The following is a 27501-nucleotide window of genomic DNA, read 5'->3' on the forward strand; positions in this document are numbered from 1 at the left end:
CCTACAGAAGCCAACTATTAAGCTTAAGGAACAGTGCCGTTTCAAACCCATAAGACCCATAAGAGTTTTGAAACACAAATGAAGATTTTTGGAATGAAACCTGTCCTTCCATTGAAAGTCCATTCCACCAAAACTTTGAAGCTTCAAACATTTAAGAAAATTGAGAACTAATGACATTTGTTCATGCCGTGATCTTAAAGTGATCTTGACTAACTGCTCAATTCTTATGGATTACTTTTACGATGTATTTCTGAACTTTTTGAAGCTTTGATGGAATAGACTTTCAATGGAGGGACATACGTAAATCTATCAGGTTTCATTACAAATATCTATTGTGTTTTGAAGATGGACAAAAGTCTTATGGGTTTGGAACGACATGTGGGTGATTAATTGGTGACAAATTTTTCATTTTTGAGAGAATAAACCCTTGAAAATGACCATTTTGTCATCATTTACTCTCATACCGTTCCATACCATAGGACCTTCTTACTTCTGTAAAACACAAAATTATAGTCTTCCATTTTTCCTCAATACAATGAACGTCAAAGGGACCGAAGCAACATTGGACCCCATTAACTTTCACTGTATGGGAAAAAAAAAATACTGTAACATTTTTCAATGTATTTTCTTTTGTGTTTCACAGAAGACCGACTTGTTTTCATTTTTGGGGTGAACTATTCCTTGAGTACACATGTCGAACAGCCTCTTCCAGCTCTTCATGGATAAGCCTAGTTTAAATTTGTTCAAAACCTAAATACCTAACAGAAAACAGACACATATATACACCATACACACACACACACACACACACACAATAGCGACAAAACAATTGCACGTCTATAGAAACACCCAGAGCGATGGTTTAGCGGTATGTTAGCATGTGTGAATGTGTGGAGATGTGGCCGATTGGTGCAAACACACTCATGACTACAAGGGATGGGCTACTTTTGACTTAGCAAATGAATTTGATCAGATCTGATTTAACAAATTTTACAAATCAAACACTCAGTTTCACTCACACACAGTTTCAATATTTTAGCAGGACTTAATATGAAAGTTTCACCCAACAAACTCTCACTGAAGCCCAGAGAGATGCCCTTGCTTTAGTTGGCGTAAGTTCAGAGTAAATCGATAAAAAACATTCTCTATGTGTGTGTGTGTGTGTGTGTGTGTGTGTGTGTCTGGGAGACTGCGGGCATCTCTATGAGCAGTGGGCGGCTGGTATGAGATGATGTTGTATGGATTGGAATGGAGAGGCCGATGGACGGTAGTACTCACTGTTGACGCTACCTGCTAGTGCATTTATGTTGTTGAGGCCCACGGTGGCCCCAGCCAGACCCTGCAGTGTCCCCAGAGAACCCAGGGAACCCATTGCACCCGCGCTGGAGTTAGCCGTGGAACCTGCTATGGGGAAAGACAGACAGAGAGGGAAGGAGAGACAGGTGGAGAAATGGAAGAGAGAAAAAGAGAGATGTTTGATTGTACACATACAGTCGCATATGATACTGAAATGGCTAAAAAGATACATACATAAAAGCTTTGGTGGAGGTACACAGAGGGAAGGATGCATGGATTGGTGATTGATTTATTGATAAATGGTGGCGCTGGGCAATATATTGAATATTCATGATATATTAACATTAACTTTAAAGGCAAAATAAAATTAAGCAATGTGAATATTGCAATAGTGTTGTGCAATGTATTTGCCCATTAAGTTTCCAAAAAGGGTATCATTAGACAGATTTTGCTATTCATTTTTGTGAATCAGTTTAAACAGTCCATTGCAATGAATCAAATAAAAATTCACTATTCACTTTTCATGTATTAAAATGTTTTAGTACATTTAATTGTAGTTACAAGTAAATATTCATGTTTATTATTGTGTATTGTTACATATTACATTGATGCATGCAAATTAAAATAATTTAAAATTTGTTTTCCTTGTGGAAAGTGTAAAAATGAATTGAAGTAGATTATGCTAAATAAATATTAAATCCAATAAAATAATTGGTAAATAATCAATGGATGTTTTCCTTCATTGATTATTTACCAATTATTTTATTGGATTTAATATTTATTTAGCATAATCTACTTCAATTCATTTTTTGGTAAAGAAAAATAAATCACCCTATTATGACACTCAATTGATTTTTTTTTTTTTTTTGCTATATCATGCAGTTCAATAAAGTGGATAAGATGGATGGATGGCCAGATGGATAGATATCTGCATGCACGATACTTTATTGATTCCTAAAGGAGATTTGAAAAAATTGCAGAAAAAAGACAAGATAAGAGTCATCCACAACAATGAAGATTATAGTTATCATGAAGATGATGACGGCGATAAGGTTTCCAGAAAAGAGCAATAAAATACAAACAAAACCTCCCTCGAAACAAACAAAATATTTTCCCTCTGCTTCATTTGCATTTATTCAAGTTGGAAAGAAATTTTCAAGTTTCAAAGCAAGACACAAAGAAGCTAATCTATCCATAGAACCACGGGTCACACTAATGTGTCTCCTGCTTTCACATTTCAATTTTTCCAAAATGAGTGGAGCACGGTTAAAGCCACGGAGCACAACGCCACACATATCGACACACTCTCTCAAACACGATGAGGATGATGATGATGATGATGACGACCATGAACCACGATGGACGGTGCCAAGGAACTACGCACACAACATGAAAACTAAAGTTAAAAGAATTGCAATGAAGGACATTCTAACAAAGAGAATGACGAACTCGACTACAACAAATGAAGGGACAACGACTCTACGGTGGAAATGATACCGCTATCGAAGAAGATGATGATGATGATGATGGGACAGCCTCTGGTTACCTGGGCTGGCCAGGGCTCCCAGGGACCCTGTGCTGGAGGTCAGGGCGTTAGCGGTGGACGGGCTGGCCGAACTCTGCGCTGCAGCCGCTGCTGCTGCTAGAGTGGCCAGATTCTGCAACTGCAGAGCATTCATACCTGAAGAAAGAGAAAGTGTCAATGACTGCGTGCATGTGCTTTGTGCATGCTAAACTAAAGGAACCACACATGTTCTACGAGTGCATGTCCTTGTGTACAAGAGTTAGTGGAGTTGTGTGTAGAGGCATTTGGTACAGAAGATCAGATTCTACGTGTGGGCTTTGGTGCATCTGCCTAAAAAGAAACTCTAAAGGTGACTCTAGATAAGCGTGTTTGGGGCACGGCTACATGCAGTGGCCATGACGCCAACACACTGCGGGAAGTGGCTCGCAGCCAAGAAGGACAGAGATTGGAAGTGGTACAACAGGAAAATGTACAGCATGTGCCGTATATACACGCAAAATGTATATACTGTATACTATGAGGAAGCACACACACACACATAGAGAAAAAACACGCACACGAGACACAAAAGACTACAGCATTTGGTTTGTTGGGGAGGTGCACAAGAAAATTATAGGCCCTGCCCCAAATGCCATCCTCCTACAAGTCCACAATATGGTGTCTAATGCTCCATATATTGTCTGGTAGTCCCAAGTTTTGGCTTGGAAAAACTGTGGGGAGATTGTGAGCACCCTTCTAAAAAATAAAAACGGGACACCCTGCAGTCTCATGGACTTGCCAAGTAAACATCAATGTTTGTCAACTGAGATTGAAAGCAAGGACTCAAACACAGCATCCAAAGCCATCGTGGAAAAAAAATGTCTTTGTTTTTCCAGCTTTATCACTTTAGACAGCAATAGCATGTAATTTGGATTGGTCAGACAGTGCTCTGGGGACGCCACGGTTGTCTGCCCTCCCGATCCACTGAGCAAGCAAGAGAAGTGCATTAAGAGTCTAATTAGCACATCACAGAAGGTGATTAGAGGCAGGAAATTTACCTCTAATTGCAAAACAAAGCCCAGGTCAAGATATAAGGGCAGAGATGAATCTGTAACGTTGCAGGTCTTAAACAGCAGGTTTCAAGTCAGCGTGAAACGGCTCTCAAGACCCAGTTAACTTCAGTAACGTAAAGGAAATTGAATATTTAACAAGAAAAAATGAAGAGACAAAGTTGGGATGGACCTAGTCTCAGCCTCAGACGTCACACCCACAGACCGTTGGCTGAACGTCTGATGCATATGGCACACTTATCTGGAAACACTTCAGGAGTTTCAAAGTCGTCATCTGATTGGTTGAATTCCACAGGATGTCCGAGAGGCGTGTGTGTTGCGTTCTTTAACGGTCCTCCTAGAAACAAATGCTGTGATGCCAAAGCCCCTCGTTGAAGAAGAACGCCGTCGTGTTTACATCTGTGACAATGGATTTTCAAAAGTACGTGAAGTTCACGGCTCCATTGTTGCAGTAAACTTGCACAACGTTCTTGAATGAATCATTTATAGATGCACGCCAGTCTGTTATTGCAGGGACATCGACTTTAAATTTTCACACCCATAATCATGATGCGGAACAAAACGAACTGTGATTGGTTGCGTTACATGTCAGTCAAATGTCCTCTTGGACGGTCCTTGACCAATGAAAGCTGCGATATCCAGACCTTCTGCCGTCAGTCTAAAGGTCTGGCTACGCCAGACTAGGCAGGACCTGTTAAAGTGGCGTCATTATAGGTGGTTTGAAGGAAGGGGTCGAAAGTCAAAAGGAATTTGTGATGCCACCCCAAACAAGTAGTTCTAGTTATTTTTATATTTTGATGAAAGATTGTGAAGGCAAAACGTTGTAATTCTATTTTAATAATTGTTTACAATAAAACCAGGATTGGTAAAGGTCAATTAAGTAGGTCATTTCTGATGTCATGCTTCATGACTTCAAGCTTGAATAGTATATACTAGAAAAGAAGCTAGAAAAGCGGTCATTGAAGGAGAAAGTCCAGTGTTGGGAGGTCAAAAAGAGAGGTTACGACAGAAATGGACTCTGAAATTGAGGGCTTTGTGACCGCCTTTGTGCTTCTGAATAAAGCGGAAAAGAAACCAGTTTTTGGCACACAAGTGTAAAAAATGGGCATTGGGTGTTTGGCACAATGTGAATTCTGTGGTTGAGAAGGGCACTTCTGCTAGTGTGTGTGTGTGTGTGTGTGTGTGTGTGTGTGTGTGTGTGTGTGAGAGAGAGAAAGAGAGAGAGCTAGAGAAAAAGAGAGATCCATCCATGCAGTATGTTCACACTCTCTGCGGACTGAGCGGAGAGAGAGGTGTCAGGAAAGAGGTGATGCTGGCTCTCGCTGAATGTTCATCATGTGTAATGGAGCTCCTTATGGCTCGTAACTCCACCCACAGCACAGACACAGCAGATGTCAGCTGTATATATCGGCTGCCAATCATAGACGGTTGCCAGGGGACAGATGGAGGGGTCCAAAGATTTCACAATTCAGCTGAGAAAAGCCTTCAAATCCTGTTGAGTTTGAGAGCTCCTGTCGATTCGCACTTCAAGTAGCGTCTCAAACAGACTGATATGTTTATCTGGTCATATTGAACAGGCTTCTGGCTTGGGATTATGCAATTTTCTTCTTTGAACTTTTAAATTATTGGCTGTTGTGTCACTTTGAAAGAGAGAATAGAAAAGAACAAAAAAAGTATAGAGGGAGAAATGGGGGGATGACGCAGATCGAATTCAAACCCGCGTCTTACATGAGCTTCACAGCTTAACATGCCTGGAGCATGCAGGGGTGTCCAACACACTTCCCTGGACGTTTCTAGTAATCCTGAAGATCTTGATTAGTTGGTTCAGGTGTGTTTCAGTATTAGAGGTAAACTCTGCAGGATAGTGGGCCTCCAGGATCAGGATTGGACAAGGCCATGAGTTTGGCTGAAGTAAATTCAAATATTTAACATCAAAATGTGTCGTGCCAAGTTTGGCGTCAGTAAAGTCAAATGTCTTTGGTTAAACTTTGTGATACTACATATTTAAATGTACAATGTATGCACATAACGTTCTGCACTATTTCCATTGTATGCAAAAGAGCAGCTTAGATATGAAAAATCTCTTCCTTTTGGTTCCACAAAAGAAAATAAGTATACATTTTGAACGACACAGTGAGCAAATGACAGAATTTTCCTTATTAGTTGAACGGTTCCATTAATCCAGCACTGACTCATTTCGGTATTTAATCTGTAAGTATAATAACAAACCCCTTCGTCCATCATGCGTGACCAACTCCCATTATTTTCCGCAAATAAACCGGTTTTATTAAAAGTCTAAACTAAGCTGTTTTTTGGTCATTATATTGCCTTAAAAATGAGGTCCAGAAATCTCTATTGTTATGGTAATGTGGAAATGTTTCGCTCTTTAATTGTGTGGTGGCAGCTGCCGCTGGTTTGGCTCAATGTGAACTTCATTCTCGCTGAGAGGCTGTCACAGATGTACCACTGAACTTAAACGAGAGCTTCCAGGACTCTCTTCATAATGGTAAACAAAAACACCACAGTCCTGCTCACCCTCTCCACAAGAGCCTACATTAATGAGGAAGCCACTCTCTGGTGTGCAAAACTGTTGTCAGGGGGGAAGGCTTTAGGAGATAAAGGCACTCATCCTACACACACTGTAAGCCATTTTAGATGCTAATACGTTCTCTTTCTTTCATCCTTAGCAGCTGCAATTAGGCAAGACCGTGTGCTATAAATATTTCACTTTCCTTGAAGGCCTGGCAGCTTGATAAACAGTCCACAATTAAGACCTGACAAGAACAGAGACGCACACTGGGAATGTAATGCACAAGAAAATGAAAAAACAAAACAAAAAAAAACATCGAAAACGGGAAAAAAAAGAAGGAAACCGAGCAAAGAGAAACTTTCAGTCAGAGTTTTGTTGCATCTAGCGTGATGTCTGAGGCAAAAAGCTGTCAACGGTAGAACAACATAAACCTGTCTAACAGCGAGAGCAAGCAGGAGCTCATTGACAGATGTTGTAAAACACTAATCATATTCCAGATTGCTAAACCAAGTCAGCATGAAGAAAGAAAAACGTATCATGTCGCTGCGATGAGGGATCCATCTTGTTGCTGAATTCTCTGCAGGTGAATTTGACAGTATTTGTGGCATGAACAAACTGTGATAAGTGGCCTCTTTGGATAAGGTTATTTTCATTTTTACTCTTCTTTGAGGATTGCTAAAGTGAAAATGTAAAAAGCTGAAGGCATCTGAGGGTTAATGGGGCGTATCATCATAATCTAGTCTCCCATAAGCCTCACAGACCCCAGGCAAGGAGATGTGATTGGATGATGAGGCTCTTCTTCCAAGAAACAAAAAAAGGGTTTGATGTACAGTACATTGGAACAGGCGTGGAAAGAATGGCTCAATCAAGTCTGACACACACATACACTTACAAACATTACAAGTGTCCAGGTGTGCTACACATCGTAGAAAGCCAGGAATTCTACAGCATGATGAAACTAAACTCTGAGGTAGGATGACAATGTTCTCAGCAAAAACCTCTGCTGATCCTGGATCTGCTCAGGGGTTGAGGTATCAAACTGGGTTTGTTGTGCAATCCAGATCTGGGTTGAATGGTTTAGTAGGGGGATGGGTGTTTAGTTGAGGAGTTACAATGGGGGTAGGGTAGTAACAGATCTGAGATCAGTATCTCACCTGCCATTTGTTGAATACCACTGAACGCTCCCAGGTTACTGGAGGAGGTCGCTTGTTGGAGCAACTGGAAGGAAGAGAGAGAAAAAAACAGACCATTAATATGTAATCACTATTACACATTGGCTTATGGTGATGGATATATAAGGATAATGTTTGGAGGAGCTAGTGTTAGCTAAATATAGATGAAACATTGTGGTTTGTTCCCATGTTCCATGTTGTCTGGAGTGACACTATAGAGCAGTCTGTCAACAGTAAAGCAACACATAAGCCTCTATCTGTATGGGCGTGTCCTTAGCCACTGATGTTCCTCAAGTATTAGTATTGGGCCCGCTCCAATTTTATATTTATTTAAATCTAATGAACAAAATCAACTGAACATAGCCAATTAAAATATATTTGATTTCTAATACACAACATTTTTGATGTCTAATGTAAGTAGCACTTTTCAGTGCAACACAACAAAAAGTGACCAATAAAATGGCTTGCAGCATGGCACATTATTGCTATGCGGCCAGTTAAATATGTAATTTATCATTTTAGCACTTTAGCACAGTGAGACTGGATCATTATGCTAAATAAATTAATATATTTCATAGACAAGAAATGCTAACTATGGACAGTCTCTTAAAACAATCATTTGCGAGCAACTCAACTCACAAAATATAGTGCTGGGATTGAAAGCCATGTAAAATACTTAAAGGAACTAAATCATAAAATACTTGAGGAGCACTTCAAGGTATTAGACTCATACATCGGTGCCAGTGAATACTGTCATGCTAAGAGTCGCCCGTCAGTTCTGCTGGCAGTGTGTTGCTGTCCTGGGCAGTTTCTGCACATGAAAGGGGAGAGGAAAGCAGACTCTAAATGACTCTAGAGGATTAGGATGACATTGAACTGGACCTCTCAGACTGCTTAAAAGCTCAACGTAACCTCAAAATGACAGGGAAGTGGAAAAGGCAGAAAAGGGAGAAGCAGAAGGGTGGGAGAGATGGCCCTGTCCCAATGCTCTTGCATAGTCCTTTAATCCTCACCCACTGTCCTTATGGACACAAATGCAAGTAAATGTCACCACCATGTTGTATCCTCTTTACATTTAGGAGGATGAAGACGGGCGTGAGTGGAACAGGGAATTTATGTATTGTTCTCATTCCAATCCAATTATACAACAGAGCCAGAGCTGGGCTCTGAAAAGAATCTTTCATTTTCAACATTGGACAAACCTTTTAAGATGACAGTATACTCCGGTACATATATTTAAATTGACATTTGTACATTTTTTTTATTTGATCAGAACTACGTTCTTTGCAATGCATCATGCCATGGGATGAAATGTTGAATTATGGTGATTGATCTTGGAGCTGGTTGGCTTGGGTTTATGGCTTTATTAGGCGTTTTACTGAATTAAGATGCCAATTAAGAAAATGAATGGGAAAAATACTTCAGAAACCAAGGCTGCTAAAAAACTGTTCCCACTCGTTTTGCCTTCTTGTAAGTACCAAGAAAGCTGGAGTGGTTGCATCCACTAACGCAGCGGTTCTCAACCTTTTTGATTCCAAGGCACCCCATTGTCCACAACAATTCCTTTTCCTGGAATATATATTATTTTAAATCAAAATTTCTACCCCAATATAAAAATGCCTATGGAGTTTATTTGACATGACTTTTCCAGGTCTATAAATCACACTTTTAAAATTAGACTACATTACATATCTAGGTTTTTTTCTAGACAGTGAAAACAAAAGAGCTGTTGTGGGGGTAAATTATAACAACAACAACAACATCAAATCTTGATTTTTCAGGCATTTTAGCTTATTTTAATATCGATTTGTCTTGTTTTAAATCAAGAGGCCCCCTTGGAAGTTTCCTGAGGCCCCCTGGTTAAGAACCACTGCCCTAACGGCTTCTAAATGGCAGCACCACCCTTCATGGTTTGGAGTATGGGGACTGGTTTCGATCGAGGCACGATCGAAGTTCTACAGATGAGAGATTTGGAAAGGGTGAAGACTAGCTCGGAGAGAGCAAGAGAGGTGGGGGCGGGGCAGGTGGGCGGAGACAGTGACTGACTGCGGCGGCTGCGCTGGCTGTGCTGCTGGTGGGCGTGGCTACGTGGGTGTGTCCTCTTACTGCCAGATACTGTGGGGTGAGGCCGGTCAGGCCGGTCAGGCTGCCCCAGGCAGACGCGCTGTTCAACTGCTGCATCTGCTGCGCCAACTGCTGCTGCAGCCGCCGCTGTTCCTTATCCTTCTGCGTGTCGGCAAACTTCACCACCATGGGGGAGGAGCAGCCCTGTGTGGACAGATTGAAAGAGAGAGGAGGAAAATGGAAGAGAAAAAGAGGTAAAAAAGAGGGAAAGCTAAGTATCTGGAAGAGCAATGATCATGTGCAGTGGTACTGCATAAACCAATAATGGCACACAAACACACACACACACAACCGCTGGAGCGACGGGAGTTCTTGGTGAAATGAGAGCTCTGTGCTGTGCTGCTGATTTTATTTCCCAGGAAAGCGATTTCCTGCTTTATAAAACTATTTCATCATCTGTCGGAGAGAGCGAGCGAGATCTCCCACCCCACAGCCCTCACTGCACCCTACAGACCTGCCGCATTTCTGCTAATCTCTCACGCGTTCGGTCTCCGACGAATGCAAACAAACGTAAACATCTTGGGTCTGACCTGTGATGCCCGTTTGACTAAAATCCTCAGGGTCAGAAAATAATGCATAGCAAGAGTTAGTTCCTGAAGTGGTTATTCAACCGAAAAATGTCATTTACACATGATCTACTCACCCTCATATTCTTCGAAATCATTGGTTTTTTTGTTCACAAAAGGTGAATCGTAGGTTATAAAAATGTCCAAAAGGGTTCATCTGATGAAAACATGTCCAGGTTGCATTTTACCCCCAAATCAAAAGAACAAATGTATTATGCATAAAGACAATTAAGTCATTAAGACATTTTTTTGGCATTGTGACATTAGTTTTATGAGAATTAAGCACATTCTACCCCGCATTCTCATTACAATAATGTTGTATGTTTTATTTATGTAAATTTACTTTTATTTTGTAATTCCCACTATTCTCATTAGATTTCAATTACTATAATACAACAATTTATTATAATACAGTGTTATTTTTATTTAAATCAGCATAGTTAAGGCAGATATTTTACAATGTAAATAATATATACATTTTATTCCCAATGGTGATTATAATTAGATTCCAGTTACTATGATGCAATAATTTAGTGTAATTTGTAATGTAAATACTATCAATTTAAGAAAGAACAAGAACAAATACTGCTTGAAAAATAATGCAAATCTTTTTTGCCATTATGGTAATAAGAATTGGGGTAAGGAAATGTGCTTGTTAAGCTTCTTTTTTGACAATTCAACAAGTTTGGGGGAAAAAAATATGACCTGGGCATGAGCTTCACCCAAGATGTACCATAATAGCAGTCCACACTCAATATATTCAAGATCTTCTTAGTTTGAGGCATTTGAGGAGCATGTGAGGATCATGGCTAAAATTGAAATCATGAAGTTGAGAAGATGGTAACAGAATTTTCTCTGACGCAAGCCCATAAGTGCACATGTTATAGAGGTAAGACTTTGTAAATGGTGCTCAGTAAGAACATTCAGAAACACCATTACATGTATTAATATCAAAGCTGTTCCTCGGGCAACCGCAGCTAACACAGGGCAGCCATATGGAGCCACAAGAGGACGAAAGATTGAGACGAGTGCTTCAAGGCAATTATTCTACATCTCTGTCTCTTGTCTCTACCTTACAGGTGCTGATTCACTCTGATAAATCACTCGCTTTTATTGTGCTCTCTCTGAACTGCAAACCGCAGACCGACAAAAAAAAGATGAAAGATCACAGACCCTCTAGAACGAGTGTGTGTGCGAGAGAGAACATTTGAGTTTCCTTGGAGGTGGAGTGCCTAACATCCACCCGGAGCGTTCTACAGTGTTCCTCCCATTCGGAGAGCTGATTTTCTTATTTCTGCTCTCAGATGGAGGGGAGGTAAAAATAAAACTTGTAAGGGGGGAAAAAAATGAGATTTAACTCAAGCTGTCAATCGAGTGGTGCCATCTCCGAGCGAACATCTCAAGAGACCGAGAAAATCTCATTACTCACTCGCTCTGTCTTTCTCTCCTACACACACACACACACGCACATACACTCTCTCTACAGCCTTCGACTAATGTGAAAGAAGAAGCTAAAGTGTGCAAGTTAAAATTGTAGGTTAATCTCACATAACATGCCCAGATATGTTGTTGAAAGGTTAGGTAAAATTCACCCAAACACACAGGGTGCCACGCACACACACTCCCATGAAATATACAGGAGCAAACGAACGTGCATATGTGGAGACATACACACACACACACACACAAAAAGACAGCAACGCAATCACAGAGATAAAGAGAGACAAACACATATCAAATGAGATGAACGTCCAGGGAGACTATTGCGAACCACAGCACTGAAAAGAACCCTTTGAGATGAAACTAAAGGAGCAAGGCCGATCGCGATGTGAGCGTGTCCCCAGGCGCATGCATGACCACCCTCTGTCATATCCGTTTTCATTAAGTCATGACATTCAGAAAGGCCACAAATTCCTCGGTGTGAGGGGAGGGCGAAGAGATGGCCGAAAACAAACAACAACCCGACACAATTTACTCACTCTCATCTAAACCAGGTAATTACTTTCCCTTTGGGAAAAAGATGTGGCTTACGGGGGGGATGGCGTTTAGGACACATACTGTGCAGAAATGTAGCCAGCAGGCAGGAGGAAATATATTTGTAAATTTAGCTAAGAATTGTTAATTACAGGCCTTCAGAGACTCGAGAAAACAGCTTAAATCCATTAGTGTCACCGATTTCTGATTGGTTAATAGGTGGCCTTTAATTCTGGGTGTCAATGTTAAAAACAACATGTCTGCAAGGGTTAATGTGCGTTGGGAAATTTGCGGAGAGTGGTGACATGCGTGTGCAAACCCAAAGTCACACACACACAGTCGCATAGTTAGGGCCTTGTATTAGACAGCTGTCAGCACCCTCTGATTTGGTGTGTCAGAGCTTTGACATTTTGACAGGCACTGAGACGGACTGCTAAACTCTGAGAGCAGCACGGCAGCATTCTACAGGGCAATCACAATGTAAAGGCCCGTCGGAGGTCTGTTATTAAAGCGTCTGTGACATCGTCACCACCAGACCCGTCTGCTAATGGCAGACTGTTCGGGGGGTGGGTCCGGGGGGGTCCTTCTTAGTTTGACCCATTTGGCCAGGGGTGGTTTTGGCAATGCCTGACAGTAATAACAGGGAGCGAAGAGGCACTTAATGTGGTGTTGAAAGTTCTGTAGAAAAGTGACTGAGGAAAAAAAATTAGTTTAAAAAAAAAAGAAAAAGTTTAATCTTGCAACTTAGCACTTCATAGGGAAAATATAAGAATCTGTACATGGTAGTGATTCTGGCCGCCAATTCAAATAGAAATAAGAGAGAGAAAAAGATAGAGGGATAGGAAGAGAGGCTCTGTTCTAAAATCTAGTGAGCAGTCCAATTCCCTTGGCAGCATCCTAAGTGAAATGAATCCTCGTAAGTGACTGATTTGGAATGCATTACGTAGGCAGCGACGTCTGCCGTCATACACACTTACTCACGTACTAGTTTGGGATAAGTGCTGTTAAGCTAACGGCGATATTTTAGTAAGCAAAAACAAAGCAGAGAATCCAAGAAAATGGTACAACATTAGCATTATGCTAAGCTAACAATGATAATCTCTTAAGAAGTGGTCACATTAGGAAAAATATTGTAGGCAAAGACGGTCCATTGTCCGTTATCAATAGAGTAGTGATTACTCAGTTCACTTGCAAACTAAGCAGCTTTATAGATAAATTTGCGTTTACATTTTAACAAATGCAAATGTGAATGTACCGCAAAGTGACCTATCTGGAACACTCTATATAGGCAGCAACTTGTGTGTCATATACATGGCACTCCTTGCACAAACTATACGTCGTGTTCTTTAGAGTTTAGGATTAGCACGCTGTTAAGCTAACACTAATATTCAAATAAACAAAACAAGTAGAGCATCCAGAAAAATAGTACAATGGTACCATAAGCATTCTGCTAATCTAACAAAAATACTTTTGTATTTGGAATTCTTTAAATAGACAGCAACTTGTGTGTCATACAAATAGCCTTCCTCACTCATGCAACTTAACACTGGCTTTAATGGAGGTTGTCATTAGCATGTTGCTAAGCTAACAACACAACACTCTAAATATAAGTCACACAAAATTGTGTATAATTGTTCTTATTAATTATAACTGTTTCTTTGCATACTTTGCAGTACTGAAATGAATTACTTTAGTATCAACATTATGGGTATTGTTCATCATTTTGGATGGAAGCTGCTAAGCTAACAATGACACTACAATAAGTAAGCACAAATAAAATTGGTGACATTTAGACATTATTGATGCTGCGTTGATCTGAATGAATGACTCTAACGGCATTGTACGCCATCTTGGAATTTTTTTTCACTGAGCTCAGCACAACGCATTAATGCATTAGAAGGATGTCCAAAATAAAGTTGGAACAACCTTTGCGAGGGGAGCGCACCATTAAAATTATGCCTACAAAGCTCACTAGGTTTTGGAACAGAGTAGAGATAGAGAGAGGAAGAGAGAGAGAGAGAGAGAGAGAGAGAGAGAGAGAGAGAGAGAAGACAAGGGTACAGTACCTCCATGGTTTGAGACTGATGCATGGCTTTGATTGCATTCTGTGCCATAGCCCTGGTAGAAAACGTGACAAACGCACATCCTGCAGGAAGGAGGGGAGGGACGTGGGAGGGAGGGAGGAGAGGAGAGGAAGGAGGAGAGACGAGAGAGAAACAAAACAAGACAAAAGGGTTGGACAGGTTGTTATAAAGCCAAAAAAACAAAGATCGTACAAAGAACACAGCAGACAACAGTGCTATACAGTTGCTAGAATAGAACAATCAACATTCAACATTCAGCTTCAGATAAACATTCAACATTCAACATCTCAAAATACACACTCAACAAAATGACTATCAGCAATGGAATCAGTGCTTTAGTTTAGTTTGGTGTGATGGCCTGGAAACTATGGGATTAGAGTGTGCGGCTAGTTTCATCACACACACATACACGTACTTTGTCTACCTGTAGGCTTACTGCGATACCATATTTTTAAAACCAAAACGAGTGAAATGTTACTCATTTTAATACCACAACAAAAACATGATACTTTTATTTAAAAATATAAATATGAATATAAAATAATACTTTAAAGGGTTCTTTTTTCCATCAATTGTTTGGATTACTTTTATGATTGTCTTTGTGAATTTTTTGAAGCTTGAACGTTTTTGGTGGAATGGACTTTCAATTATTTCATTTGTGTTTCAAAGATGCATGAAAGTGAGTGATTTTCTCTTTTTCTTCTCAATATTATCGACATAGTGGCATGTCTCATGAGTTGCATTTAAATCGTAAAACCAAAGGCACAGTATTTTCACACAGAATGATTTTAGTAACCACAACCCAGTTTTTATATCTATATATATAATTTGTTCAAAAATATCAACCCGTTCTCACTCCCAAGGCGTCAAAATCTGAAGCATGGTCAAGCTCCTTTCACAATGAAGATGCTAAAGGTACCCCTAGACGTAATTTTTCGACGCGCAGGGTGCTCCATTGATTTCAATGAGAAACCTTTGGCGTCATAAACAGACGCGTTGGGCATGGGAACGTTATCGTCGTGATGAAATTATATATTGGGTTATGATTTTGCCATTATGACATGTTGGAGTGTGATTCTCAATTTAATCAGCCAGCTTAATTTTATTTACATTTATTTGCACTATTTAGACACGTTTGAACATGTAACCCAACCCCATCCCATCCCTAAACCTACCCATGTGTGCATTATATGATATAAAACACAGGATATAACAGGCAGATACAACTGCAGGCACAATTTATTCAAAAAGTACAAATATTCCAAGTGTTCCGAGGCCAAACGATTGATTTGTGTGCCCAAAAGCGATTGGCGTCTCCATCCTCCGAAGATCATGCACACATTAAAATTAAAAAAATTGCCGCCCGAAGAAACGTTACGTCAAGTGAAATTGTATTGGCTCTTGTGTGTCTCGTGACAAATTGCGTCACTACGTCAGCTTTGATTGTAAAATGTCATTGGCTCTCGTGTGTCTTGTGACCAATTGCATCAAGCTAAAGAGTCATGTGTATCTTTTGAATGAGATATGAATGAATGAGTGCGTTGCGTTCACGAAGCCGGCCGGATCATCATTTCAGCAGCGATTAAAACATTAAGATCAACTCTGTTCTTTACATGAAGATATCGTATGATTTCAGAAGACTTGGAATGCAACATGAGTTAATACTTTTATACTGTTTGGGTCAGTTTTTGCAATAAATACCTGTGATTGTACTTGTGTTTGCCTGTTACGTGTTTTATATTGTTTAGAAGTGGGTAGGTTTTGGGTAGGAGTTGGGTTAGTTGCTCCAATATATAAAAGTAGTCTATAAATATTCATAAAATGTCTGCTGTTACAAACGCAAAGAATTAAATGCATCTTGATCTGATGCATTGGGCAAACAACTGAAATCTATGGAGTACTCAGCGCGTCGATATAGTGACGTCTAGGGACACCTTTAGCGTCTTCATTATGACGCGAAAGGCACTTGACCATGCTTCAGATTTTGACGCCTTGGGAGTGAGAATGGGTTGTAAATATGTATAAAAAAATAAATTAAAAAAAATCATAAAAATCTATATATAAGAAACAAAAATCCTTTTTAAATAACTGTAATCAAGCCGAACAATCCCTGTAGAGTGTGGGGAAGTGTGTGTTTCGGGAGAGCTTGCAATGGCATCTGGGACAAGGAGTCTTGGAACCGAAGCGGTGCAAGCGGGAGCCAGAAGAACAGGCCATATGGAGGCATGCTGGGGGAAAACGCAGCCCTGTTTGAAGAGCTCTACTCTACTGTGCAGTCCAGAACATTTATACATATTGAGGACACACACATGCTCGCATGCATGGACAGTCTAATTAATGGGTTAACTACTTCTCACACTTTTCGTAAAGTGCTTCCTTCGAGTGCTTTCTTTTAAGTTTGGAATTTTCGATGCGCTGTGTTGTTGGCCAGAATAATAGACATGATGGTCAATTTCACATTACTTTCTGTCTTTCCCAACAGAAACATTCTCATGCTACCATAGAGATTGATGGGAAGTCTGCAGTTTTGGCGCTCACAAACCTGTCAGCTTTAAATCTGGTTAAATAAGAAGTACTTTCTGGAAAGCTTTTGTTATTCTTCACCCACAGTGCATACTTTTCATACAAAATACAGTGCAATCAACATTCACAATTACAACATATGAGCAATACCACTACGATTTTACCATGATTCTTCAAGAAAATCTCGACTTCCCCACTGTTAAGGAGGGCATAGTGATTGCTCGCTTGTCTCATAAATGGTCAATGACAATAATATTAAAGAGTATTCACATAAAATAAATAAATAAACAAACAAACAAATAAATAAATAATCCAATAAAATAAAAACATTTCAGGCAAAAAAAATTCATTTTAAATGTTATGTTACATGGTGGTGTAACGTGGTGTAACCAAGTAAAAATAATAAAAATTTCTTACACCTTGAGTACATGTGAATCGTAATTTTTATTAACGTAATAATACTAGTATATTTCAAGGTAAACAGCATTTTATTTCCAAAAATATCATTCATTATTAATTTATAAATATAACTTTGTTTTGGGTGAGTTGCACCACATGACATTTTACAATATGCTTGCCTTGTAATAAAGCTGAAATATTTAATATTTTAAGAAACTTATTAACCTAGACACACAGTTATGGGGGTCAGCAAGATGTTGGTTGCACCATATGATATGAATCACACTTTGATTTGACAGACTAACTAACTAAACATTTATTTATGAATTAATCCAGTTGCCCACGTTTTTAGGCTTTATATGGTTATATATATATATAGTTTTTTTTTACCTTTTAAGCAAAAATGACATTTTAAATGCTGTCACATGGTGGTGTAAAGTGGTGTAACCAAGTAAAAATAATCATATTTTTATTATACCTTCAATACTGTACATATTAAAAATAATAAGGGTAGTTTATTTCAAGGTAAACAGTATTTTATTTCCACAAATATCATTGATTATTAATTTATAAATATAATTTTGTTTTCGGGGAGTTGCACCACATGACATTTTACAACCTGAACTAAGCTCGCCTTGTAATAAAGTTGAAATGTTTAATATTTTAGGAAACTTATAAACCTAGACACACAGTCATGGGGGTCTGCAAGATGTTGGTTGCACCATATGATATGAATCACACTTTGATTTGACAGACTAACTAACTAAACATTTATTTATGAATTAATCCAGTTGCCCACGTTTTTAGGCTTTATATGGTTATATATATATATAGTTTTTTTTTACCTTTTAAGCAAAAATGACATTTTAAATGCTGTCACATGGTGGTGTAAAGTGGTGTAACCAAGTAAAAATAATCATATTTTTATTATACCTTCAATACTGTACATATTAAAAATAATAAGGGTAGTTTATTTCAAGGTAAACAGTATTTTATTTCCACAAATATCATTGATTATTAATTTATAAATATAATTTTGTTTTCGGGGAGTTGCACCACATGACATTTTACAACCTGAACTAAGCTCGCCTTGTAATAAAGTTGAAATGTTTAATATTTTAGGAAACTTATAAACCTAGACACACAGTCATGGGGGTCTGCAAGATGTTGGTTGCACCATATGATTTGAATCAAACTTTGATTTGACAGAATAAATGCATAAATAAATAAATATTTATATAAATAAATAAATAAATAAATAAATAAATAAATAAATAAATAAATAAAACATTAAGCAGCATCTCTTACCACCCAAAAATAAAATAAAAGATGCTCTTCATTGAAGAAGTGTATTCATTGTATGCATAAATCACATTTACATGCATCTTTGACTAAATTAAATGAAAGGGGGGAAATATAGCATCAGCAATAATTCTGCCCTGCAATACAGTGTTACAACCACACGGTTGGGCTATATATCTGCTGGCACCAGCTACCTGCTCTAGCAGACCTTCTTTTCTTCTCTCTTCTCATTAGCATCTCTCGCCTTGACTCCAATACAACCTCCTTTCTGTCTTCAGAGCGGGTGAATCTGGCCCCGGCGAACCGGAGCACCGCCACAAGTGAAAGCGGAATGAAAGGCTGTTTATTTTTAGAGTTGTTTAATTAGCCTCATCATTAAAGCAGTTTTGGACACTCTAAGGGTGATATTTGTGGGCACTGGCATGGTGCGAAACTCTAGAGAAACCATCTCTTGGGGGAAAAAAACTTTCTTTCAACTCTCAAAGTCCTCGTTTTTGCTGACCTGCGACTGCAGAGTTCGTTCACGGTTCGAACGAACTATGATCTGTTGAGATGACAAGTCGTTAACGAGGAGACAGAATTAAAGAGTTTTCAAGGAAAGCGATTAATTATTCTTATTCCGCAGCCCTCTAGAATACTTGATGGCGATTGGTCAATCGCAGCATTCCGGGGTCAAATTATTTGCGCATAATGAGCGCTAATTGCCATAATTGTCCCAAGCAACTGATTTTCTGTGCCATGTTTTTATTTTTACATATTCAAATAATTTTAACTCAAACCACTATTTCATATCCATGTGAAAACAATGCAAACAAATAATAAACGAGGCATAAACGAGGGAGACGTTGCAATACGGAGGGATAGAGAGAGTGAGAGATGAGTTTTTTGGAAGAAAGTGGGGTAGCTCCCAGGGCACTGCGCTCACATGTGGCCTGATCTATATTTTATTAATAGTGAAGTTCAATGATGATTGATAGACCGCTTTAATAGCGAAGTGAGAGTGCTGGTAAAGTCATCCTAGTCCATGGGATTTACCGTACACCTCCTTTACACACACATTTACTCATCTATTTATTCATCCAATCCTTTTTTATGGGAGGGGGGTGGTAGTTCCTCTCATAGAAGCATTTCAAATATATCTCCAACCACTAGCTCAGGGAATAAAGTTAATCTCCTGTGGAATTAAAATATTCATGAGGACAGGAGGAAAAGATGGAAAATAAGGACTGTGGAGGAGTAACGCGAATGAGCGGAGGATGGAGGGACGACAAGAGGAGTGGATGAGGAAGATAAACGAGTGATTTAAGAGGGCTGTATGCGAAAGCAGAGCATTCTGGGAAGTTGGAGGTATGGTCTAATTCCCAACAGGTTACATCAAGCTGGAAATTCTTCAACGCTATCATGTACCACACATATTCCCGCGATTCTTGAGGAAATCGAATAGCCTCACACACACACACACACACACAGCAAGAGACTGACTTTGCTGAGTAGCAGACCTTCGAACTTGAAAAAAAAAACCACTAACCAGTATCTCTAAATGCCACATTTGTTCAAAATGTGCACAATTGTCTAATTCTTAAAGCTCAGCTTGAACATTTAGATGTTTTTGAAGGCTAAGTGGCTTAAAAAGGTTTGCACTTACAATGGAGGTCAATTGGCCAAGTGTAGCCTACACCAGTTGCCCCTTAGACTTACAGTATAAGTGCATTTCAAAAGCTTTTTTTACGATAAGTAAAATATACAATCAACGGTAATCAAAAATGGAGCTTAACTTGAATATTCTGATAATGAAGTATAAACGCATAGTAATATATCAATATGTGCTCTGTATAAAGGGTTGTATATTACACTTTTGTTGCATTTTTTCCCCTCTAAAGTCCGCTTATATTATTAGTAGTGCTGTCGATTTAATTAATTATGGAAAAATATAACGTGTTAAAAAAATTGTACGCAACCTCCCTGTCCTCCCCGAGACATATGTAGGATTTCAGTTGATTGGTGAAAAACATGATGCAGGGCAACAGCTCACTGCCCCTACAATTCAAGATATTGCGAAAATAAAAAAAAAATCAAGATTTTTCCCCCACAAGTCCAAATGTGATATTGATTTTATACAACATTTGTATATTGTTATATTTTAGACACAATATTGTCTGTTTTTGATCAAATCTTTTCCAGAAAATGTACCTATAAAGCCAGAGCAGAACCGAGCAACACACAGCAGTGTTCTGTTTCTGAATGAATCCGTGTTTTGAGGGAATCAATAAGGTTCAACCAACGATTCAATGGCCCATTCATAAAGAGAGCCATTTACTTCATTCCTGAATGAATCAAGTTTAAATTAATCGAATGAATTAATGCCTTACTTGTTTAGACATTTACCGCCACAAACTGGCAGTTTTAGCTTCTTTTTTAGAATATAATCCGAATACCAATTCAGATGTCGCTTTTCAAAACAATAATGGCCGTTGTAGCCTAAACGTTGAATTAAAGAAAATATTTATTTCTAAAGCTACTTTTTGTAATGTCTATTTTATGCTTTTCTCATTTAACACAATATTTTAGGGGGAATTTCTCAACCACATTTGATGTGTGGTTAATTAATTCGATTTAAAATTGTAATCACTTGACAGCCCTAATTATTAAAGTTTCTTGAACCAAAATAGTTTTTATGAGTATTTAACACCCTACTGTGACTTGTATATCCAAATGGGCTGATTTTTCTACTGTACCTTGAAGACTTCCATATGTATATGAGCCCTGTTTTGATTGGTTATATGTCTGTTGTAGTCCCAACTAGATCTCGAGGTGACGATTTTGTATGTATTTCTACAATGTGAATCATACAAAAATGTACGTTTTTTTATCGAAAACGTAAGCCTAACATCACAGATTGTATGAAAACGTATGAATGAGATTGTATAAATGACTATGATTACCCACCAATTCGGCAAAACGTAAAATAGCTACAAACTGCCATGAGATTGTGTTGGTAGTTCACACTGTTGTTCGTCAGGGCGGCACAAGCGGCTGAATACTGTATAGATGTTGATGTATAAATGTGGGCGGTCATATGTTAATGAGTTGTGATGTCATAACCATTACGCTTTTGCCGCTTACAGTGTCTAATCCAGTGTGTCGCCATAGAAAGTGAAATTCCGCAAAACAATCACAGCCAATCAGAACATATTTGTCATTTAACATATAAATGGAATGCTTTATTTGACCAATGAGGATTCACTGTGGGCGTGGCTACCCAGTGTGATGATTCGCACCTGGTTAGCTCATAGTGTTAGTTTCACATTTGCGTTGAGATTGTTAGAGCACACGTCAAATGATTTCCCATCATGTGCTTCCTTTAAAAATGTAGAAACAAATGTCGAAACCCTGATATCGTATGTGCATGTGTCTCACCTCGGCTGAGTCCGTCTGGTCCCCTCAAGATGCGGCACTCCTCGATCTGTCCGAAGGGAGAGAACATGACCCGGATGTCGTTCTCATTGCATTTCTTCGACACCATGCCGATGAACAGCTTTCTGTCCTCCACCGCTGAGCGATAGGAAGGGTGGAGAAAACAAATGAGACCAACGTGTGGGCAAAAACAAGGTGTGATCACGTGATCAACATCTCATTAGCACATCAAGCCTAGACACACACAACAGCACATTTTTGTTTGGTTCTCTTTGATCTTTTCTTTCAATGACCCAGGCGCTCTCTTTTGCCTGTAATCTGTGTGTGCTGCCTTCAAGTCCTCCTGGCATGTTCCTATTTACGAGCTCGGAGGCCGTAATTATGATGTGTATTTTTGGTCGAAATAAAATGGATGTGTTGAGCGATTTCATTATTATTTCTCTCTTTTACAGTTCACCACAAAGACAGAAAGCTCTTTAGCACTAATTCACCAAAATGAAGAGGAAATTGTGCATTAGGATGTGTAATCGATGCTTTATTTATGTATTTTATCATTCTTGTGGGCTTCCATGCAATAAATATCACTCTGAAAAAGGCAGTGAGAGAAAATGCGAACCTTTGGATATTTCTAATCTGAAATGATCGGCATAATGGGAGAAAGACTGAACAAGAAGAAAATAGTTAAAAAAGAGACAAATAAAACAATGAAATGGTATATTTGGTGACGGTTTTCAGTTGTGTATGCTTCAGTGAGTGAGAAAGAGAGAGAGAGAGAGAGAGCAAGAGAGAAGCAACTGTAATCCAATTTTTTTTTTTAATGAAGAATGTGTCAGCTCTTACCGCTGGGCGGCCGATAAGCAAGCCGCTGCACTCTGGGAAATCGATAGCTCACTTGTTTATTTTGCTGTTTGAATTGTTTGTGCATTTAACAGTGACAGGATGAGCCAGCGATAAGTGCTGTTCAGAGGCTTCGCCTTTACGCACACACAGTGTCATATCAGAAGATTAACCGCGCGCACACACACACACACAGGAGCAGGGTTCCCAGTTTGATGGGCTACAGTGTTCACTAATAAGCAGAATAAATGCATTACAGCTGTGTTTACAGTGAACATTTGATATGACATCATCTATGTGAAACGCCTTATGGAGGGTCACATATATAACACCACTGCCACTCAAGAGAGACACGGATCCTTTTCCACCAATCTGACTCCGAAGAAAATACATGAAATGCTATTTGCAAACCATTTTATTTCCATAAAAAGTCATTTCAGAGGCAGAACAAGTTATTACATTTTGAAGAAATACTACAACATCTATTTGTTATTTGGAATAACATGCAGCGAATCGTGCACCACAACAACTACATTTTATTATCTATTATAATAAAATCATTTGAATCAATTGATATGAATTTGTGCAGACTAATTCGGTAGTGAATCATCCAGAAATAATTTTGAATCAAATTATTAATTTATAATGCATTTAAATATATAACCTACAAAAAATATGGGGTCAGTATAAATTGTTGAAAAGAAAAAAAAAGCTTTTATTCAGCAAGGATGCATTAAATTGATCAAAAGTGGCGAATTATTTTAAATTTGATACTTTCTATTCAACTGGGAAAAAAAGTTACCAGTTTCCAAAAAAAATTAAAAAAATTAAGCAGCACAACTGTTTTCAATATTGGTAATATTTGTTAATAAGAAATGTTTCACTAAATCAGCATATTAGAATGATTTCTGAAGGATCATGTGGCACTTAAGACTGCAGTAAGGATTGCTTTGCCATTGCAGGAATACAATTACATTTTAAAACTGTAATATTATTTCACAATATTGCTGTGAGCATAAGAGAAAAAAAAATCGTACTGACCCCAACAATTTAAATGGCGCTATATATAAAGCAAAACCAGTAAACTACAGTAAAACCATGTCACAGCATGTTTGCCTGTGAGCAGGTTATGTAGTAACATAGTCATCATAATTACGTCATCATTCGGCTGTCAAGTCCAAGTCTGAAAGAGCTTTTGCAAATCCCCTTGCCAAGCACCAGCTCCCTTTCGGTGGACTTCCTAACCGCATCTAAAAAATCTTTTTGTGAGTGATATGGTTTATTTGAGTGTGTGTATACGTGTGTGGGTCACTGCCAGGGCAAACACTTAAACTATTCTTGACCCGCGGCCCTCCTGGGTTTCAATAATTCAGCCATCTCCCAGTCACTCACACACACACACACACACACAGACGCAACCACAGAGACAAACCCCCAGAACAAACGTACAGTCGGACGACTTGAGAAAAATAAGAGAAGACGCGTACAGACACTCACCATTTGATTTCTCACTGTCTGCGGGCTTCATCTGTATGGGATGGTGCATCTGAAACACAGGACACACACGGGTTACATTAACACAAACAGCACATTTACTACAACACACTCATTAATGCTCACGCCAGCACATAATCAACCTCGTCTCACAGCCACACTGATGTTCTACATTATCGCTGTAATCTTGTTAATGTGTCGTCATTTTTTCCGCTGACTCTATTCTTCATCTCGGTAGATGCTAGCGGAATGAAGACGTACGCGTGTCGGGGGTTTGGTGAAGGTGATTTGTCAGCACTTTGCCGATGAAATGTTTATTGCATTCCATCTTTCTCTCGCGCACTTGTTCTTGTTCTCTTAATCTCCATCCAACGATTTTTTGTCTGCTCTATTTTTTAATTGTCAGTCTATGTAGATAAGTGTCAAGATAGATGGAGGTTTCATTGTGTCACGCTGTCTCTTCAGCCTTTTGTTTTTAAGGTGCTGTGTCATGTAGGACTCTTGACAACATTTTTCCAACCTTTTGACAATATTCAAAATCTATAACTATATTTGCGAACGTGTTCTAAAATGTCTTACTACAGGATGATTTTTTTCTCCAATCAGAGAAAAACCATCCTGACCTTATTAACGATATTTCGTTTTATATATATATATATATATATATATATATATTATCAAATCTCTCTCTCTCTCTCTCTCTCTCTCTCTCTCTCTCTCTCTCTCTCTCTCTCATTTACTCACCTTCATGTTGTATGAGCTGCTGAACACAAACAAAGATAATTTGAATAATTTTGGTAACCAGAAAGTTGACCCATTGACTTCAATAGTATTTTTTTCCTACTATGGAAGTCAATGGGTGGCGTCAACTATAGTTATCAACATTCTTCAAAATATCTTTGTTTGTGTTCAACAGATGAAAGAAATTCATAAAGATTTGGAACAAATTGAGGGTAAGTAATTACAACATAAAACATCTCGGGTGAACTATCCCTTTATTAGTCAAATTAAACGCACATTAAAACCATTGTGAAATTCGCATTAAAAGCTTCGTTCTGTAGGATTCTGTTGTGCTTGAACTGTTTTTTGAATGCCGCAACAACTACACTTCTGCTTTTGGTTGTTCATCTATTATCTCTTTCTATTTCTCAAAGTCTCTCCTCCTCTTGTTACACCTTCAGCTTTGTGGATCAAAACCACAAGTTTGAGTCGAGCAGTTTTGATAAACTGCCAGAGTCCAGATCTGTCCAACACACACACACACACACACACACACACGGCTTTGTGTGTACGGCATCTGTCCCCCTATATTCATGTCTTCTCTGTAAGGTGTGTGTGTTCACATGCAGCCTTCTCAGAGCGTGTGGATGTGTGTAGTCATCCTCTCCCATTAAAGGCCATGACACTAATTACAGAGATCGTGCTCTGGTACCCATTTCTCATGAAATATACATGTTGGCTCTCACAACACACACACACACACACACACACACATACAAACACCTGACAGTGCTCAACATCTGCAGCTGAAGACAGAATGACAGCTCCATAACTCTTGGCTTGGATCGAATTATAAAAGCAGTCAGAAATAACTGAAGATATCCGTTTACTTCATTTCAACTCTAACCTTTGACCTTCACCACACACACACACACACACGTCCACAGTCTTTGATGCTTTGCCATGCTGCAGGCATCCTCTACAGGCATCTGATCCTGTAGGACACACACGCTCTTTCTGACCGTGGCTAGAATACTTAAAGGTTTTAAAAGACCCAGGTTTGTTGTTTGATGTTTGTTTCACTTTAGACACAGACTAACCCTAGAAAAAAATTATTAATTGATTCATTAATAAATTGTCCATTGGGGATATTTGTTTTAATGATATATATTATATATATTGTATTATATATCAAAACCCTACACTTATAGGCCGCATGTCCACCAAAACGTTTTTTTAGCCAGCTGAAAACGCTAGCGTTTGAGAGCGTTTTGGCAGCGCAGCGTTTTTTTCTCAGTTGAGACTCTTTGCTTGTTATGATACGGAATATCCGCGGAAGTGTTACTAGCATCTCATTTCACAGATAGTTTGTTTCTGTATTGATTCTATATAAAAATGCCGATACAATGTAAAGTATTTGCTCTGGCTCTTGTTTTAAATTATTTTGCTCCGTTATTATACTGTTGACATTGTACACGCAGAATGTGGTGGTTGGTCGGTGTTGTATTTGTCCCGCCCCTCCTCCACTGTGATTGGACGGCTGGGTGAAAAGTGACAGTGATGAGCGCTGCGTTTCTAAAAACGCGGCACTCCCATTGAAAACAATTGAATATGCCAGCCAGCCGCGTGAAAAAAAATGCTTTGGTGGACACGCAGCCTAAGTTATATGTTATTTTACTATGCACAACAAAATTTTAAAGAGGAAAAATACATTGACTACAACATATTCAGTTATTCATATTTTGTTGGTTCTCTCTTTTTTTTGCATGTTCATAAATTCTTTGTATGACAGCCTGGCCAAAAATATGTCTGTACAATTTGATGCAATTTGGTTTCATTGTGTTATCACAAATACCAATCGACCCCAAACACAGTTGCACAGTTGCTAACAAAATAATAATTTCATAATATATAAACGCCGCACACACACAGCCATCCACGTTATGTAAAAGAAAACGGGACTCATCGGACCAGGCGGCTTTCTTCCATATATATATATATACACACACACACACACACTAATGAGCCAGAACATTAAGACCACCTGCCTAATACGCTGTTGGTCCTACATGTGCTGCCGAAACAGCACTGTCTCGCCGAAGCATAGACTCTACAAGACCTTTGAAGGTGTCCTGTGGTATCACAAGTTGTTAGCAGCAGATCCTTTACGTACTATAGGTTGCGAGGTGGAACCGCCGTGGATCAATTGTCATGAGATCTGGGGAATTTGGAGGCCAGGGCAACACCTTCAACTCTTCATCATGTTTCTCAAACTATTCCTGAACAATGTGTTTAGTGTGGCAGGGTGCATTATCCTGCTGAAAGAGGTCACTTCCACCAGGGGACACCGTTGTCATGTACCTGGTCATGTCTACATCCACATGAATGGCAAGACCCAGGGTTTCCCAGCAGAGCATCACAGTCCCTACATCGGCTTGTCATCGACCCAAAGTGCATCCTGATGCCATCACTTCCCCAGGTAAACGGCGCAC

At 39.0% G+C, this 27501-nt stretch overlaps 1 protein-coding gene across 30 annotated transcripts in view; it reads right to left on the minus strand.

Moving 5' to 3' along the window:
• The window catches only part of celf2 (cugbp, Elav-like family member 2), a 164684-nt gene that overhangs the window by 8894 nt on the left and 128289 nt on the right, over positions 1-27501 (minus strand). For 5 of the 30 annotated variants that reach the window (XM_079817622.1, XM_079817620.1, XM_079817621.1 and 2 more), the window contains 7 exons: positions 24293-24341; positions 21962-22096; positions 14303-14382; positions 9679-9840; positions 7555-7618; positions 2843-2977; positions 1279-1404 (listed from right to left, as the gene is read on the minus strand). In XM_079817622.1, the coding sequence (XP_079673748.1) occupies positions 1279-1404; positions 2843-2977; positions 7555-7618; positions 9679-9840; positions 14303-14382; positions 21962-22096; positions 24293-24341 (751 nt within the window). Of the gene's footprint in view, positions 1-1278; positions 1405-2842; positions 2978-7554; positions 7619-9618; positions 9841-14302; positions 14383-21961; positions 22097-24292; positions 24342-27501 lie in introns of all 30 variants that reach the window. The other 25 variants (XM_079817612.1, XM_079817611.1, XM_079817604.1 and 22 more) reach the window with 9 other exon arrangements.

Source organism: Gobio gobio, assembly GCF_949357685.1.
Source record: "Gobio gobio genome assembly, chromosome: 5".
Taxonomy (NCBI): Eukaryota; Metazoa; Chordata; class Actinopteri; order Cypriniformes; family Gobionidae; genus Gobio; species Gobio gobio.